The sequence below is a fragment of the Barbus barbus genome (genome assembly GCF_936440315.1).
Source record: "Barbus barbus genome assembly, chromosome: 23".
In the NCBI taxonomy this organism is placed as follows: Eukaryota; Metazoa; Chordata; class Actinopteri; order Cypriniformes; family Cyprinidae; genus Barbus; species Barbus barbus.
Genome location: NC_136751.1, coordinates 10,253,087 through 10,272,419, shown reverse-complemented (window position 1 = coordinate 10,272,419; position 19,333 = coordinate 10,253,087). Strand labels below are relative to the sequence as shown.

Genomic DNA, 19,333 nt, shown 5'->3' with positions numbered 1-19,333 from the left:
TTAAAAACAAACTAACAAAACTTGACAACTACCGCTAGTAAAGCGATCAGGGGAATCTTTCTGCCTCCAGCTAAGCTCCGCCCACAAAAAAACGTCACAATGTTTACTAACAGAAAAAGGGTCTATATGTTCAGAAATAATACAAGAAAAATGCTTAAAAAATTTCAATTCAAGTAATTCAAATTCAAAATTAGGGTATAACACTATTATTAACTATAAAGGCTCTGTAAAACAATGAACAGTAGTTTTCAGCCTGTCACCCTGATGCAAACATGGAATATCAGACATACAGTAGTAGTTCTTCACAGAAAAAAACAATGAAAAACAGAATAATCGAATAAAAAAACCTATGTAAACATGGACTCGTTTGACTGTTGCGCTCTCGTCTCTTGCAGTGTCTCATGCATGAAACGGCTTTCTAAAAACGCGGCGCTCTAGTTATTAAAAGATGTTTAACTCCAATCTTCTTGCATGTTTTCCTATTCCACTGCCAGCATCGTATCTTTGTCAACACAAAAGCGCATTCTGTGTGAATGGCATAGAGAGCATCACAAGAGAGCGGTTAATCATGTGCGCTGACATGCGGTTAGATCGTTCTCACTTTACGGTTATTGTCAAAGTGTCTAATTCTAGCGTTTGGTAATATTTCTATTCAAAATCGCGATTCCTCGATTTATAAAAAATAAATTTGTGGCAAAACATTAAATTCGATAAAATTAATCCATAAAATCTGAAAAATCGCCCAGCCATAGCCCCAGTATTTGCTTATTTTTACTTTATTTAAATTTTGTGTAATTTATTTATTTTACATCAAGGTGTTTGATCCTCCAGGCTTTATTAATTTTGCTCTTATTCGTTCTGTTTCTTATTCATTTGGTTCCACAGCGTTTTTTTTTTTTTTTGACTTTTAAACATTTGTAAGTTTGTTATTTTATATTAGGCTTATAGCATATGGTGTTTTCGTTTTGTTAATAAAAGTCCCATGTTTATTGCAGAAAATTTGTAGTTGTAAGTTATAGATAAGCAATTGACGCGGAATTGCGCTATTGAAAGTGAAATGCACACGGGCATTTATAAGCTATATAAAAGCGAATGTAAGTCAGGTGGAAGAGAGGGAAAATTCCAACAAACTTTGTAAAACCAAACTGTATTATGCAACTCGCCGACATTGTGTCTGCGGCCAAAATAAAAATGAATCATGCCTCTGTGCAGCGCGCACACTCAGAGCCAGGCATATGACGCAGCCATGCATTTACCAGGCGACCAATGGCAATGCCCGTTCTAGATGGATTGTAAATTAAACCAATTATTACCCATTTTCCGAACAAGCGAGCCAGATTAATGGTTTTGTTTTGAAAGAGAAAAAAAAGCATATATAGATGGACTCGGTCGAGACCAACGAGAAAATTTGGCGAGTCCAGTGATCAAGTCCGAGACAAGTCCGAGTCCAAATGCCAGGACTCGAATACTACAGCCCTACCTTGAGGTCATAAATGCATGAATTAGTATTTCTGCATTTGACGTTGAGAGCATAGGTCGCAATTTAGATATGTTTTTGAGATGGAAAAACGCAGTTTTACAGATGCAAGAAATGTGGCTTTCAAATGAAAGATTGCTATCAAACAGAACACCTAGGCTCCTAACTGATGAAGAAGAATTGACAGAGCAGCCATCGAGTGTTAGATAATCTTCTAGATTATTACATGTGGCGTTTTTAGGTCCGATAATTAACACCTCTGTTTTTTCAGAATTTAGCAGTAAGAAGTTACTCGTCATCCAGTTTTTTTTTTTATATCGACTATTGTTACGACCAGCTCGTTTAAAAGCCGCAACAAAAAAAAGTCAAAGAACAAAGGATATCAATGCCAATTGTTTTATTTAAAGTAAATCAACAGCAGTCAGTAATGACTATAAAACATAAGTCTAGGGATAATAAAGAAACTAAAGAAATAAACAACAACAAAACATTAACTACAAGATATAAGAAATGCCAAAAGAAACAAATATGTAAAGAGTCAGAAAGAGTCACTCTGGAGAAAACATCCTCACAGCGTGCCTGCCTCAAATAACAAATAGCACACTTATATATGCTACTAATTAACAATTAACACTGGGAAGACCAATCAGAGCCTGCCACACTCTGCCCAATAGGATCCGGAGAAGACTCAAGGACGTCACACCTCCCACCCCATAAGGAGGTTCCCTAAAGAACCAACAAAAGAACATACACAACAAACAACCATTTAAATATATAATAACAGTTTACAGTAACATTAATACTCATCTCCACTCCATTCTACTCTTAGATTCCTGGGCACTTGGACAAAGAGAGTAAAGGAGAGAGAAAAATGAGAAAAGACATAGAAACAACCCGACACTAGTGGAATCTCTTACACCCATGAAAGAGCATCAGCAATTAAGTTATCCTTACCGCGTATGTGTTTAATCTGTAAGTGGAAAGGTTGCAAAATAAGACTCCACCTCATAATTCTCTGATTTTTACCACGCATTCGATCTAAGAAAGTCAATGGATTGTGGTCGGTATATACGACAATAGGACCGCAGACCGAGCTTAAATAGACCTCAAAATGTTGAACGGCTAAAAGAAGGGCTAAGGCCTCTTTTTCCACATTTGCTGATGTCTCTTGAAAATAACTGACCGGATGTTCGATTCCATTTGAGTCTTCTTGCAAAAAGAACAGCACCAGCTCCATTAGCGCTAGCATCAACTACAAGAAAGAAAGGAGCAATTAATACAGGAGCGTTGGCCAACAGCGACTTGGCATGATCGAAGGCACCTTGACATTGTTCTGACCTTTGAAAAGGATTCTTTGGGCTTAACAAGTCAGTCAATGGGGTAATGATACTCGCAAAGTTTTGACAAAAACCTCTATAATAACCCACCATCCTGAGAAATCGCCGTAATTCACGTCGGGTAGTTGGAGTGGGAAAATTACAGAAAGCCTCAACTTTAGCATTTATAGATTTTACACAACCCTGGCCGACTACTTTACCCAAATATGTCACTGTGGCCTTCCCGAATTCACATTTGGCAAGATTAATAGTCCAGTTAGCTTTGGACAACCGCTCAAAAAGCTCTTGAATTTGTGTGAGGTGTTTCGACCAAGAAGAACTGAGCAAAACAACGTCATCCAGGTAAGCTTCACATCCAGACAACCCAGACAACACTCGATTTACTAACCGTTGAAATGTAGCGGGAGCGTTTCGGACCCCAAAAAGGCATAACTGTACACTGCAGAAAACTATCAGGTGTAATAAAAGCAGATAATTCCTTGGCACTTGCCAATAAACTTTCAGGAGATCGAATTTGCTAACAAAATGTGCATAACCCACACGGTCTACACAGTTGTCAATTCTGGGCAAAGGAAAACAGTCAGGCTTTGTCAAAGAATTAAGCTTCCTGTAATCAGTGCAAAAACAATAAGACTTATCAGGTTTACTCACTAAAATGCAGGGAGAACTCCAAGGACTGAAACTAGGTTCTGCTAAATGATGAGCAAGTAAGTAATCCACCTCCTTCTGTAGCAACTTCCTTTTTATAGGATTTACTCGATATGGATGTTGTTTCACAGGATGAGCCAAGCCAACATCAATGTCATGTTCAATGACCTGAGTTTGAGTAGGAATGTCAGAAAAGAGAGAGGGGAATGAACTTACTAACTTAATTATATCAGTCTTCTCTGGTTCACACAAATGAGACAAATGACAAGCTAGATTAGCGAGGACTTCAGAATTATTGAGGCGCCCCTCCACTACACCTCGAGAAGGACAATTCTCCTCCTCCCAACTGTCAACCATCTCTGCATCTGCTGCTGAAACACTCATATCTACAGTCTCAGTAGTGGTCACAACATCAACAGATAAAGAGAATACAGGACTCACATAAGGCTTCAATAAATTAACATGACAAACTTGTGTTTTCTTTCGATGATCAGGCGTGTTTAACAAATAGTTGTGAAGTGACATTCAGCCAAGTATGGTAACCCATACTCGGAATTCGTGCTCTGCATTTAACCCAGCCAACGTGCACACACAGCAGTGAACACACACACACCGTGAACATACACCCGGAGCAGTGGGCAGCCATTTTATGCTGCAGCGCCCGGGGAGCAGTGGGGGTTCGGTGCCTTGCTCAAGGGCACCTCAGTCGTGGTATTGAGGGTGGAGAGAGCGCTGGACATTCACTCCCCCCACCTACAATTCCTGCCAGCCGGAGACTCGAACCCGCAACCTTTGGATCACGAGTCCAACTCTCTAACCATTAGGCCACGACTTCCCCCTAATAACAACGAATAGTTGTTATTAGGATAACATTTCATAATCGAATAAGGTCCAGTAAATCTAGCCTGGAATGGACTACACAAAACAGGCAATAAAGCCAACGCTTGGTCGTCTACTTGAAAGTTTCTGGACTTAACCTTGCGATCAAACAGTCTCTGCATTTTTTTCTGAGACTTGCCTAATTTTCGAAGAGCAATAGCTCTGGCCTTATAGAGTCGATAACGGAAACTGCTCACATAGTCTAAGACATTTTCAGGCGGATCAGATGTTCTCCATTCATCTGCCAAAACAGCAATAGGGCCTCTAACAGTATGTCCGAACACCAACTAATTTGGGCTAAAACTTGTGCTCTCTTGCACAACCTCACGAATAGCCAAAAGCATCCAAGGAAGTCCATCCTCCCAGTCACAGTCTAAGTTCAACACAATATGATCTCAAAAGAGACTTAAGAGTCTGGTGGAATCTTTCAAGCCCACCCTGACTCTGAGGATGATAAGCACTCAAAATATTGTGTTTCACTTGGAGTTGTTGCATGACTTTAGAGAATTGTCTGGACATAAAATTTGAGCCCTGATCAGATTGAACGGTTTTTGGAATACCGAAAACAGACATGAAACTCGTTAAAGCCTTTAAAATTGACTTGGTTGTTATCGATCGTAAAGGATAAGCTGCAGGATAACGTGTGGACTGACACATAACAGTGAGCAAATAAGCATGATCTTTGATCGTGGTAAAGGACCGACGCAATCAACGATCAAATGTTCAAAAGGAGTGGTAACTACAGCAATAGGCTGTAAAGGTGCCAATGGAACCTTTTGGTTTGGTTTTCATTTGACAAATGTGACAAGACCGTATATGGTTAACCACATCTCTCTTGATTTTAGACCAATAAAATTTCCTCAAAATTCTATCATACGTCTTCCGTACCCCCATATGACCAGCATGGCCCTGGTGTGATAACTGTAGGACGGCATGACGAAAAGTAAGAGGAACTACAATTTGGATCCTAGGATCAAGTGAAGAGCCAGTACTCACAGGCTGTTGTCTGCAAAGCAATCCCTCTTGAAGAAAATAGTAAGGAAGGGAAATCTCATTTCCTCCCCCACCAGCACCAACAACCAAAGAGAACAATCCTTCAAGAGTTTCATCTGCCTGCTGTACTTTGATTAATTCATCTCGAGTCACACTATAAAGTGGAGACAAAGAACAAGTGTTAACATGGTCATCCCAAATAAATGGTCTTTCAAACATGGAAGCCTTGTCAGTCTGGTCGTCAACAGACGGTACTTCATGCACAGGAATCTCATCTTTGGCCATAGTGTACATCGTATCAGGTTCTGTTGGAAGAGAATTTTCAGAAGCAATAACGGTGTCATTAAGAATACTTTCAGGTTCATCAAGCACAGATTTCTTGGCCATCGCTCGAGTTATCGCACATGTAGGAAATAAATTTGGACAGTCAGAAGATCCATCCAGTTTCTCTACATCAGAAACTACGATAGGTGGTACATCTGACTTATCCCAGACATTTCCCCCGGCTAAATCATTACCGAGTATGAACGTGACACCAGGAACAGGAAGTCTAGCACGCACTCCAACCACTACGTCACCTGACACAAGTTTAGAATTAAAACGGATACGGTGTAGAGAAACTTCCATGTAACCCATTTCAAGCCCTCTGACCAATACATGAGAACGAGTGGCAGTATGTTCGGACAAAGGCAAAAGTCCCTCTAACAAAAATGACTGCCCTGCCCCAGTATCTCTAAGGATACGAACAGGCACAATTTCATCACTATCAGGCAAAGAAACACTTCCATCAGTGAGAAATGGTCCAAAGTCAACACTGCCCTTAACATTCTCCATCTCAGTGATATCCATGCATTTAATCAGCTTGTTGAACTGAGCAGAAGAGGAACTCACACATGAAATTAACCCAACAGGTTTAACAAATTTGTCTTTCTTTTTAAGAGCAACACAGTCTGAAATTCGGTGTCCAGGCTTGCTACAATAAAAGCAAACCATTTCACCTTTTGTGCGTGTAACTGAACTATTATCAACAGAAGGTTTTGACACAGCGTTCTGGTGTACAACCATCCTTTTATTTCTCTCAGAGACACTCAACTTAGATTTGCTCAAATAGCTAGCAGATACATGAGTAAGAACAAATTAATCGGTCATAAGAGCAGCATCGGACAATTTAGTCACTTTGTGTTCATTAAGATACATCGCAACAGCACTTGGAACACAATTTTTAAACTCTTCCAAAAGAATGAGCTCTCTTAGTTGTTCCTTAGTTGTAACTTTTACAGAGGAACACCAACGGTCAAACAGATTTTCTTTCACTCTAGCAAACTCAAGATATGTGCACTTCTCAGACTTAAAATGAGTTCTAAATTTCTGGCGATATGCCTCCGGTGCCAATTCATAAGCACGCAAAATAGCTGACTTTACAATTTCATAATCACCACTCTGTTCAATAGTCAGTTCTGAATACACCTCCTGTGCACTACCTACTAAATCACATTGCAATAATAAGGTCCAAAATTCTTTTGGCCACTTCAAGGACTCTGCAACACGTTCAAAATGTTGGAAATACTTCCTTCTCCAAAAACGGCGGGACTAGTCAAATGTTTTTGTAAACATCAAGCACAGGTGCAACGTGCACAGACTCATCAAGCGACAGAGGAATGGGAATTTCAGCTGTTTTTGCACTCAGCTCCAGCTCAAGTTTCCTTAACTGAAACTCTCTTTCCTCCCTTTCTCTTTCAAATTGTAACTCAATTTTACGTAACTCTAACTGTTGCTGCTGTTGCAATGTCTTTAATTTCAAAATCATTCTCCAACTCTTTCTCTTTTAAAGCAAAAACATCCCGTTCAGCACAAAGTTTTTCTGCATCAACATGTAACTGCTTCTCTTGTAAAGCTATCTCGCTAAATTTTACATTTTGATCGCCATCACTAAGAGGAAAGGACACCTCGGGGTTAATAACTTAGCCTCGCTCGGAAAGTGCGCTCTTCACAACTTTCATCAGCGTTTCCTTGAGCTTATTATCACTGCTCGTTACCTCCACATCAAATTGTTCGGCAATCTGCAAGATCTCTTCCTTCGTGCACCTCTCCAATAATATTTCTGAAGGATATGCAAGGAAATCCTCAACTAACGACGACGACTCCGACAACATCATGACTGTTTAGAGACAACAGAGCAAACAAACAACAACGCAAACTCACGTGTATTTAGAGCATTAAAACTACAAATCCCATCAGCCACTTCGCCAGGGATCGTCACAGAAAACACGCTCCAAATAGAAAACCCTTACCTTTACAAGATAAATAAAGACTTACCACAAGTCATCTGTCAAATTATCTTGAAACTCGGTAGGCATCGAAAACACAGATACAGAAAACAAAGTATTACCTTATGAACAACGAGATACTTCAGTTCCTAACCATAAATAAAACTAACTAAGCCTACCTGCTCTTCAAAGGTGTACCGGACTTACCGGACCGGACAAAGGTGTTTAAACGCTAAAAGCCCGAAGCGTACCCCCGAAAGAGATTTGAAACCTCCGCCCAGAATAACCTTCAAAAATAAGAAAGGCAAAAAAACTAAAATAAACTAAAATAACAAATAGTGCCTCGAAGGAAGGATTAAAACCCAGCTGAGGACACTCTAACTACCTGAAGTCTCCTCATTTACACAGGTGAACACACTGAAAACACTATGCATTTCGTATAAATGTAGAAAATCCCGGACGAGCCCCCAATTTTATTACGACTAGCTCGTTTAAAAGCCGCAACAAAAAAAGTAAAAGAACAAAGGATATCAATGCCAATTGTTTTATTTAATTAAAGTAAAACAACAGCAGTCAGTAATGACTATAAAACATAAGTCTAGCGATAACAGCATAACAGTGAAAGCTAACACCTTGTCTCCTGATAATATCTCCCAAGGGTAACATGTAAAGCGTGAAAAGTAACGACCCTAGTACTGAGCCTTGAGGTACTCCATACTGCACTTGTGATCGATCTGATACCTCTTCATTCACTGCTACGAACTGATGGTGGTCAGATAAGTACGATTTGAACCATACAAAGGCACTTCCAATAATGCCAACAAAGTGTTCTAGTCTATTTAAAAGAATGTTGTGGTCGATCGTGTCGAACGCAGCACTAAGATCCAGTAGAACTAATAAAGAGGTACAACCATGATCAGATGATAAGAGCAGGACATTTGTAACTCTAATGAGAGCAGTCTCAGTACTATGATACGGTCTAAATCCTGACTGGAATTCCTCACATATAGCATTTTTCTCTAAGAAGGAATATAATTGTGAGGATACTAATTTTTCTAGTATCTTTGACAGAAAAGGGAGATTTGAGATCGGTCTGTAATTAACTAGATCCTTGGGGTCAAGTTGTGGTTTTTAAATGAGAGGCTTAATGTGTAGGCACTTGAAGCCCAGTGACGATATGCACAGGAGCATTTTCAGTGTCAGAAGTAGAACTGCCATGCCAGGTTTTGTGGAGAAAGTTAATGCTAATAGTGACTGACTCGCATTAAAAAAACACAAAAAAAAATTACAAAACTCCTAAAAGGGACCGTGCTCTGATTTGGATCATATCTCATGATAACCTACTATGTTCATTACATTGGTTCAAATCAGTACATTTCAAAGGTCATAAAAATATCATAATATCATATGAAATGTATATATACATATACACATACACACACACACACACACACACAAAGTTGTCTGGAAACATTAAGGTTTTTTAATGTTTTTTGACATAAGTCTCTTATGCTTATCAAAGCTGCATTTATCTGATGAAATTTACAGTAAAAACAATATTATTGTGAAATATTATTTCCATAACTGTTTTCTATTTGAATATGTTATAAATGTAATTTGATTTCTGTGGTCAAAGCTGAATTTTCAGCATCATTACTTCAGTCTTCAGTGTCACATGATGATCATTCAGAAATCATTTTAATATGCTGATTTGTTGCTCAAAAAACATTGTCAATGTTGGACATTTTTGGGGGGATGATTCTTTGAATATAAATTTAACTGAAGTAGAAATTGTTTATAACAATTTAAATATCTTTACTGTCACTTTTGATCAATTTAATGCATCCTTGCTGAATAAAAGTATTAATTTCTTTAATTTCTTTCCAATAAAAAAAGGTCTTACTGACCCCAAACTTTTGAACATTAGTGTATATTGTTACAAAATCTTCCTATTTCAGATGAATGCTGTTTGTTTGAACTTTCTATTAATCAAAGAATCCTGAAAAAAGGGTAAACTGTTTTCAACATTGATGATAATGTTTCTTTAACAAATCAAATAAGCATATTGCTATATTGTGACACTTAAGACTGAAGAAATGATGCTGAAAATTTTGCTTTATTGTTTTTAGCGTTATATAAATATATGCATAACATTTCATTTATTTATTTTTTACAGCGAGGAGGATGTGATTTGTCATGCAGCAGCACAGATAAACACCACAAAGACATCTGAAATCTGTCACAAGATAACATGGTTGGGAGAGGTCTGAAGTTGTGGAAACGTCATAAAATAGGAAGCCCTGTGAGTCCCTTGAAAACCACCGTCCTTGGAGAGCCTGTAAAAATAAATAAATAAAATTATAAATTATATGTGGCGACCTGCTATCAAGAGCGTCACACAATGCCAATTATGGCCATGAATAGACTATGCCAGGGACCCACAGGTACATCAAGTACACAAAGCACACAGATGTCTGGACCTGGTCCAGATGGTGTGTCACCAGCCTGCCTAAAAATCTGTGCTGATCAGCTGGCCCCCATCTTCACACAGATCTTCAACAGGTCACTGGAGCTGTGTGAAGTCCCCTCATGCTTCAAACGCTCCACCATCATCCCCGTCCCAAAGAAATCCCAAATTACTGGACTTAATGACTACAGACCTGTGGCCCTAACGTCTGTAGTAGGGATGTCCCGATCCGATATTGATATCGGAAATAGGTCCGATTTAAGCCCAAAAAAACTCTATCGGATTATATCGGACTACGTTGAAAATCTCCGATATAAGCAGTCCGTTCCGCTCTAAACTCCGTTACAGCTATTCTATCCAGCAGCCTCCAGCGCCAGCGTGCAAAGCCCACGTGATCACAACACTGCTTGCTAGCGAAGTAGCAAAGAAAAAGAGCGATGTCGGCCGTGTGGCAGTATTTTTCAGTAAAGTCCGAAAAAGACAGTGTGGCTCAGTGCAACACTTGTCATGCACAAGTTTCCCGTGGTGGAACAGAACCGGGAAAGTTTAATACGTCCAACCTCATCGCGCATTTGAAGCAGCATCACAAAACTCTGCATGAGGACTTTCGCAAGACCACTGAGTTAAGGAAACAATCCTCTAGCAACCTCAAGCAACCAACGCTGCCTGAAACCCTCGCAAAGCGTGACAAATTCCCAAGAGATAGCAAAAAGGCATTAACCTTAACAGAAAAGATATGCCAGTTTATTGTGCTCGATGACCAGCCACTGTCGGTGGTGAGTAATATTGGGTTTAAACGCTTAATTGAACACCTCGAGCCTCGCTACGTTATGCCCAGCCGCCACTACATTGTCGACAAAACCATACCCCAGATGTATAAACAAGTTAAAGAGTGTATTGCTATGCATCTGGATAAAGCAAGTGCTGTTAGCTTCACCACTGACATCTGGAGCTCAGAAAACTGTCCGCTATCTTTATTGAGTCTGACTGCGCACTGGATAGACGCTGACTTTACTTTGCAGAGAGCAGTTTTACATGCACGCGAGTTCAGAGGTTCACACACAGCTAACGCCATCACAAACGCCATGGAGGAGATGCTGCGTGACTGGAAAGTCGACAAAAAGAAGGTCCATGTCGTTCTAAGAGATAATGCTGCTAATATGAGAAAGGGATTGGATCAGCTTGGTGTGCCAAGCTTAGGATGTTTTGCGCACAGTCTCCAGCTTGTAGTCCGTGATGGGCTTTTGTCACAGCGAGCTGTAAGTGATGCACTAGCCAACGGGAGAAAAATAGTGGGCCACTTTAAGCATTCCCCCAAGGCTTACTCGAGCCTTGAAGACCTGCAAATTGAGCTCAACGTCACACCAAAGCGTCTCCAGCAGGATGTCCAAACACGATGGAACAGTACCAAGTACATGATTGACAGCCTTATTCATCAAAAACGGCCACTACAGGCCTACTCATCTGAAGAAAACAACTCGCTGCCAGCCATTCTAACCGCGAACCAGTGGGCTCTATTGGAGAAGACCTCAAAGGTTTTGGCCCCCTTTGAAGAACTAACAGGTACCGTCAGTGCCACCTCCGCCACCACAGCTGATGTCATCCCCTCAGTCCATGTACTGGTACGGTTTCTCAGTAAAGCAAGTGAAGATGAGCAGGGGGTCCAAACCATGAAAGCCACTCTTCTGGATGCAGTCCACAGACGTTTCAGGGATGTGGAATCTGAGCCCCTCTACGCCGTGGCAACGCTGCTGGATCCACGGTATAAGGACAAGTAAGAGAAATTATTCTAAAATGTTACATATATTTTACACAATTTGATCTATGAGAAAAAAACTGATATCAAACACATTACATATATCATACATTCATACCTAAAATTATGTATACCCTTGATCAATCTCAACCAACAGAAACAAGGAAATTTGGTTTAAAAAATTCATTTTAAAAAGATGCTGCAAGCGCAGATAACAAAAAAATAATAATATTGTTTTACAATTAACATATATTGCTATTGTTTATGACCATTGGACTGATGAAGAAATTGTAATGAATAAAAATGACACCCATAGTGATATGAAATTATTAATCTGGTTACACAACCATGGTTTACATTATTATGACTTTTTGTAACTGTTTCTTTTTGCAAGCACAAATGTGTTTTGACTGGGTGTGTAAATCAGTAAAATGTGACATTTTATATTTACACCAGGTACTTCACAAATGTGGAAACCCTTCGACATGCAAAGGCTGCATTAAAGGCTGCAGTGTTGAAAGTAGAGGAAGAGCTGAAGACCACGCCGCCATCTGATGAAACTGTGTCTAAGCCAGTAAAAAAGACTCCACGGATGGAAGGCGCAAGCAGCACCCTTGGCAGCATCTTCGATGAGATACTGGATGAGAGCATCACAGCAACAACTCCTTCTGAGCACATCACCCAAGGGGCAATCTTTGAAATGAAGAGCTACCTCTGCGAGGCTCCTATTGAACGTAAGAACAATCCTTTACATTACTGGAGAGCCAACCAAGTTCGACTCCCCACCCTGGCCGCCACAGCAGCTAAGTTCCTTTGTGCTCCCTGCACAAGTGTTGAGAGCGAAAGGCTCTTTAGCACAGCATCAATTATTGTTGAGGAGCATAGGAGCAGACTCACTGCTCAGCATGCAGAAATGCTTATCTTCTTAAAAAAAAATCTCCCCATCATGCTCGGACTGCAGAAAGTTGAGTTGGAGGAGTAGAAGGTGTAGTCATCCTTTTAGTTAGGTATTTGTTTTCTGCCCTGTATTAGAGTTATATTTATTTTGTTTGCACTATTTTTTGTGGATAGTAAATGCAACGATCTCATTCTTTACGGGTAGTGTGTGTGAAATTGAAACTTTGGACACTCAACCTTTAGCAGTTGGTCAATTAACAATATTTTTTTTTTCTTATGTTCCTGCTCTCAGCTGTTCCTACCATTTGCTGATGGTAAAAAATAAATAACTGAAGTGACCTTTAATTAGTATTTTGCACTTTAATTAGTATTTTTGTTTATTCAATTAAGATATTTTTAAGGGTCTTAATATTTATTCTTTATTTTTTATATATTCTTATGTAAAAGGTTCACATTTATGCAACCAATAGTTAATAAATCGATCATTTTTTTCCATACTTACTGTTGCTGACTTTTGTTCTCAGTTTGATCTAGCCGTTCATACATTCCACACAACGAAATAAGAAGAAGTATTCATGATTTGTGCTGATTATTGTATCGGATTTGTATCGGTATCGGTTAGTACTGAAGGCTGCAATATCGTATCGGAAGTCAAAACGTTGTATCGGGACATCCCTAGTCTGTAGCCATGAAATCATTTGAAAGACTGGTTTTGGCTTATCTGAAGGACATCACTGGACCCTTACTGGACCCCCTGCAGTTTGCCTACAGAGCAAACAGGTCTATGGATGATGCAGTCAACATGGGACTGCACTTCATCCTGCAGCATCTGGACAGACCAGGGACTTATGTGAGGATCCTGTTTGTGGACTGCAGCTCTGCTTTTAACACCATTATCACGGAAACCCTTCAAAATAAACTAACTCAGCTCTCCGTCCCCACCTCCGTCTGCCAGTGGATCAACAGCTTCCTGACAGACAGACAGCAGTTAGTAAAGCTTGGTAAATTCACATCCAGCACTTGAACCATCAGCACTGGAGCTCCTCAGGGCTGCGTTCTCTCCCCACTGCTCTTCTCCCTCTACACCAACGACTGCACATCTAAAGACCCCTCTGTCAAGCTCCTGAAGTTCGCAGACGACACCACACTGATTGGCCTCATCCAGAACGGTGACGAGTCTGCTTACAGACAGGAGGTTAAGGAGCTGGCTGTCTGGTGCAGTCTCAACAACCTGGAGCTTAACACGCTCAAAACTGTGGAGATGATTGTGGACTTCAGGAGAAACCCCCCTGCTCTCCCCCCACTCACCATCATGAACAGCACTATGACTGCAGTGGAGTCATTCAGATACCTGGGCACCACCATCGCTCAGGACCTGAAGTGGGACATTCACATTGACTCCATTGTCAGGAAGGCCCAGCAGAGGTTGTACTTTCTTCGCCAGCTGAGGAAGTTCAACCTTCCACAGGACTTACTGAAACAGTTCTACTCCGCCATCATCGAATCCATCCTCTGCACCTCAATAACTGTCTGGTTCAGCTCAGCCTCCAAATCTGACCTCAGAAGACTACGGAGGGTAGTCCGGACTGCTGAGCGAATCATTGGTACAACCCTCCCCACTCTCCAAGAACTGTACTTATCCAGAGTGAGCAAAAGGGCTGGCAAAATCACTCTGGACCCCTCACATCCAGCACACAACCTCTTTGAACTGTTACCGTCTGGTCGACGCTACAGAGCTCTGAGCACCAGAATGACCAGACACAGGAACAGTTTCTTCCCTCAGTCAATACATCTCATGAACACTCAATAATAAACGTGGAACACACAACTAATACATTATCCATTCACCACACTCACTTATTTTATTTTTATTTCTCATTTCTAATTTGCACATACTTGACCTGTACATATATAATCGCCTATATCATATATTATGGGTTTTTTTTTTTTGCTTTGTACATTGGTTATTGGCTATTTCTTGTTATTTTGTTTTTATTACCTGTGTCCTGTCCTGCTACTGTCTTTCTGTTGCACTGTGGAGCTTCTGTCACTACAACAAATACCTTGTATGTGTAAACATACTTGGCCAATAAAGCTCATTCTGATTCTGATTCTGATGTGTAGTGGCTGAATCATATATCAGACCATGATGATACGTCTCACACAATTTATTAAAATTTTTTAAATAAAATGCAAAACGGGTCTCTTTGTTATACAAACACTAAAATTAATCGTCAACCATAAAACATATTACACAGACACACAGTTTTATCACTTCAGAACTGGGGGATTCATCGTGCCTATCCAATAAACACAGCAACCACTCGTGTTCTCTCACCACACAGCACCAAACCACCCGTTGTGAACACTGCATACCAACAGCAGAAGCACCACCATACACAGAGGACTCTGGCTAGTACTGGCACCCCAATTCTGAAGGGAAAAGAAAGCAATATGAGACAAGCAATAAACACACACACACGTTCAACATAATAGCCTATCAATTAGACACTGGTCACGTGCTGCCAAAAAGGAACCAATTTAACACTCGATAATGGCAACCACTCCTCAGCTGGTGCTCATTAACTGCTATCAGCACAGTGTCACCCAAACCGTTTCCAAACAAATGAAATAAGAAAAAAAACAAAAGATCAAAAACATTCACAATAAAACACAATAGTAGTGACAACCACATAGCTTCTCGCCGATGTACCCCGCCTCAAGTCCTTAGGGTCAATAAATACTGGAAGCTACTAAATTTAAATGTGTCACCACAGGCTGTAAATGCGCTATTATGCCGGTCGTCTAGAAGATCCTTGTTCGCTGTGATGAGATCAAACAATTGGATTACAGTTACAAGCGAATCTGTGTTGCTCTGATGTGAGGCAGAAGAGTGATCGAAAGCACAATCCAATCCATCCTGAAGTGTTTCAGCTCAGGCAATCACTACCACATGCAGATCATAGTATGTCATATGGTTAAGCAAGAATGGCATAAAACCTACCAGCGTCCACAAAGCCTGCTGCAACACCTCCTGGCCCCCGTGTCACTGCAGATCATACAGGTCCTTCTCAAAAAATTAGCATATTGTGATAAAATTCATTATTTTCTGTAATGTACTGATAAACATTAGACTTTCATATATTTTAGATTCATTACAACACAACTGAAGTAGTTCAAGCCTTTTATTGTTTTAATATTGATGATTTTGGCATACAGCTCATGAAAACCCAAAATTCCTATCTCAAAAAAATAGCATATTTCATCCGACCAATAAAAGAAAAGTGTTTTTAATACAAAAAAAGTCAACCTTCAAATAATTATGTTCAGTTATGCACTCAATACTTGGTCGGGAATCCTTTTGCAGAAATGACTGCTTCAATGCGGCGTGGCATGGAGGCAATCAGCCTGTGGCACTGCTGAGGTGTTATGGAGGCCCAGGATGCTTCGATAGCAGCCTTAAGCTCATCCAGAGTGTTGGGTCTTGCGTCTCTCAACTTTCTCTTCACAATATCCCACAGATTCTCTATGGGGTTCAGGTCAGGAGAGTTGGCAGGCCAATTGAGCACAGTAATACCATGGTCAGTAAACCATTTACCAGTGGTTTTGGCACTGTGAGCAGGTGCCAGGTCGTGCTGAAAAATGAAATCATCTCCATAAAGCTTTTCAGCAGGTGGAAGCATGAAGTGCTCTAAAATCTCCTGATAGCTAGCTGCATTGACCCTGCCCTTGATAAAACACAGTGGACCAACACCAGCAGCTGACATGGCACCCCAGACCATCACTGACTGTGGGTACTTGACACTGGACTTCAGGCATTTTGGCATTTCCCTCTCCCCAGTCTTCCTCCAGACTCTGGCACCTTGATTTCCGAATGACATGCAAAATTTGCTTTCATCCGAAAAAAGTACTTTGGACCACTTAGCAACAGTCCAGTGCTGCTTCTCTGTAGCCCAGGTCAGGCGCTTCTGCCGCTGTTTCTGGTTCAAAAGTGGCTTGACCTGGGGAATGCGGAACCTGTAGCCCATTTCCTGCACACGCCTGTACACGGTGGCTCTGGATGTTTCTACCCCAGACTCAGTCCACTGCTTCCGCAGGTCCCCCAAGGTCTGGAATCGGTCCTTCTCCACAATCTTCCTCAGGGTCCGTCACCTCTTCTCGTTGTGCTGAGTTTTCTGCCACACTTTTTCCTTCCCACAGACTTCCCACTGAGGTGCCTTGATACAGCACTCTGGGAACAGCCTATTCGTTCAGAAATGTCTTTCTGTGTCTTACCCTCTTGCTTGAGGGTGTCAATGATGGCCTTCTGGACAGCAGTCAGGTCGGCAGTCTTACCCATGATTGCGGTTTTGAGTAATGAACCAGGCTGGGAGTTTTTAAAAGCCTCAGGAATCTTTTGCAGGTGTTTAGAGTTAATTAGTTGATTCAGATGATTAGGTTAATAGCTTGTTTAGAGAACCTTTTCATGATATGCTAATTTTTTGAGATAGGAATTTTGGGTTTTCATGAGCTGTATGCCAAAATCATCAATATTAAAACAATAAAAGGCTTGAACTACTTCAGTTGTGTTGTAATGAATCTAAAATATATGAAAGTCTAATGTTTATCATTACATTACAGAAAACAATGAACTTTATCACAATATGCTAATTTTTTGAGAAGGACCTGTAGTTCACAACGCTCAGCGCACTCGATGGCATGTCCACGATGCTCCTCAGCCACCTCCTGGACATAAACACGGCGCACAGAAATTACGTCACTTCCAAGACATGCGTAATTAGATGTCAATCTCATCTCCTTTTATATCCATGGAACGTACCATATCCGCCCCTAATAACTCGAATAGTTGATCGCATCCCCACAATCTACCCCCCCCCCCCATTAGTCATCATAGTCCCGACGATGAACAACTCCAGCAATCCCAAGGTCTAAACCAGGCCACCACGGAGTTAGACCCTAAGCTAGACACAGCAGGAATTTGATTAGCCTCACTCGCGGCTCGCGGTAAGTGATGCATATTTGAATGCTGACCTGCCCCAACACGTCCAGTTCGTCTTGGGGCCCTTCCAGATATATTAGAGAGTCCTGAAAATACAGATCCCGACTCTGGCTGTAGACTTACCCCACCCACACTTACTCCTGCTATAGGTCTACTGGCCGAACCATCAACTCCAGAAGTGGGACTAACCCTTGCCTCTGAGTGAGCTCTACTCACCTCTACACCCCCTTGGAGGACCGATGGGGCCTCTACCACCCCATATGCTAAATCCCCATCCTCCGGTTCATTCTCCATCACCAGGGGTGTTGACAGCTCAGCCCGACCCCCAAGGGGCTCTGTCGGTGCCAGATTACCCTGAACATGGGGTTTTAAGGACCTACGGTGAACATGAGCGACCTTACAAAGATCATGTACTGGTGCCACGGTGTACACTGACCCGACCTCTCGTGGAGCCCGAACTACGTGGTATACCGTTGAGCTCCATAGGTCCTGGATCTTCTGCCATCCCAAGAATCCGTGGTCTCGCAGATAGACCAATTGGCCCTCAGTCAGCTGCTCCCTTACCCGTTGGTCATGCTTGGCCTTCCGATATTGGGCTGCCGCTTGCAGCCGCTCACAGGCACCCTCAAAAGCTACTTGGAGCCGGGCCTGATGCTCCTCCACCCAATGGTGGACTCTACCAGCCACTGGCTCCTGCACCCGGCCAAGCAAAAAATCTACATGCAGTCTAGGCTCCTGCCCAAACATTAAGTAATAAGGGGTTTCTCCAGTGGCTTGGTGGGGAGTGGTGTTATAGCAGAACAGCACCTGGGACAAACAAGATGCCCAGTCCCTCTTTCTCCCAATGGGTAAAATCTGCAACAAAGTCCAGTTAAACCATTCACACTGGCCATTGCTGGCTGGATGGTATGGAGTAGTGCGAGACTTACCCACCTGGTAGAGGCTACAAAGCTGCTGAATAAGACGGGATTCAAAGTTGCGGCCCTGATCTGAATGGATCCACCCCGGAACCCCAAGCTTAAAAAAACACTCTTCCACCAAGACACGGGCCACGGTCTGCGCCTGTTGATCCCGAGTGGGCATTGCCACGATAAATTTACTAAAAACGTCCGTCATTACCAACACGTTTTCCCTAGAGTGTGAAGGCTCCAGGACTGTAAAATCAAGGGCCATCTCGTTTGGGCGGGAAGCCAATAAGTGTGCCATGTAACTCCGGGCAACAGGTGCAGCCTCCTTGGCCTGCTGACACCGCTCACATTGCTGTACCAAATGGGCTACATCAGCCGACATCCCCGGCCATTAGCACCATTGTCGCACCACCTCCAGGGTGCGCTCAGTGCCTTGGTGCCCATGGTACTGATGCAATTGGGTCAGTACCTCAGGCTGTAACACAGCAGGCAGCACCAGCTGCAGCACCTCTTCGCCACCATCAGAACGACAGACCCTACGCAGGCCTTCCTGTTCCTCCAAACGGTCCCACTGCCGAAGTAATACCAACACTGGTTTAGGTAATAAGCGTCGCTCATTGGGTCCTGGGCCTCACCTTTGGCGCCAATACTTAAGAGCTGCACCAATAATGGGATCTTCTTCCTGCAACATCACCAGTTCCGGCC

At 41.9% G+C, this 19,333-nt stretch overlaps 2 protein-coding genes across 2 annotated transcripts in view; one reads left to right on the top strand and one right to left on the bottom strand.

Annotated features, from left to right (window-relative positions):
• LOC306842964 (uncharacterized protein) overlaps window positions 1–19,333 on the bottom strand; it is a 405,022-nt gene that overhangs the window by 52,479 nt on the left and 333,210 nt on the right. The gene's annotated exons all lie outside the window — the stretch shown is intronic.
• Window positions 10,506–12,806, top strand: LOC306842644 (zinc finger BED domain-containing protein 4-like; the record flags this gene model as incomplete). Its single annotated transcript, XM_079373602.1, has 2 exons — window positions 10,506–11,842; window positions 12,281–12,806. 2 exons carry the CDS (start codon window positions 10,506–10,508, stop codon window positions 12,804–12,806), a joined length of 1,863 nt encoding a protein of 620 aa, XP_079229728.1.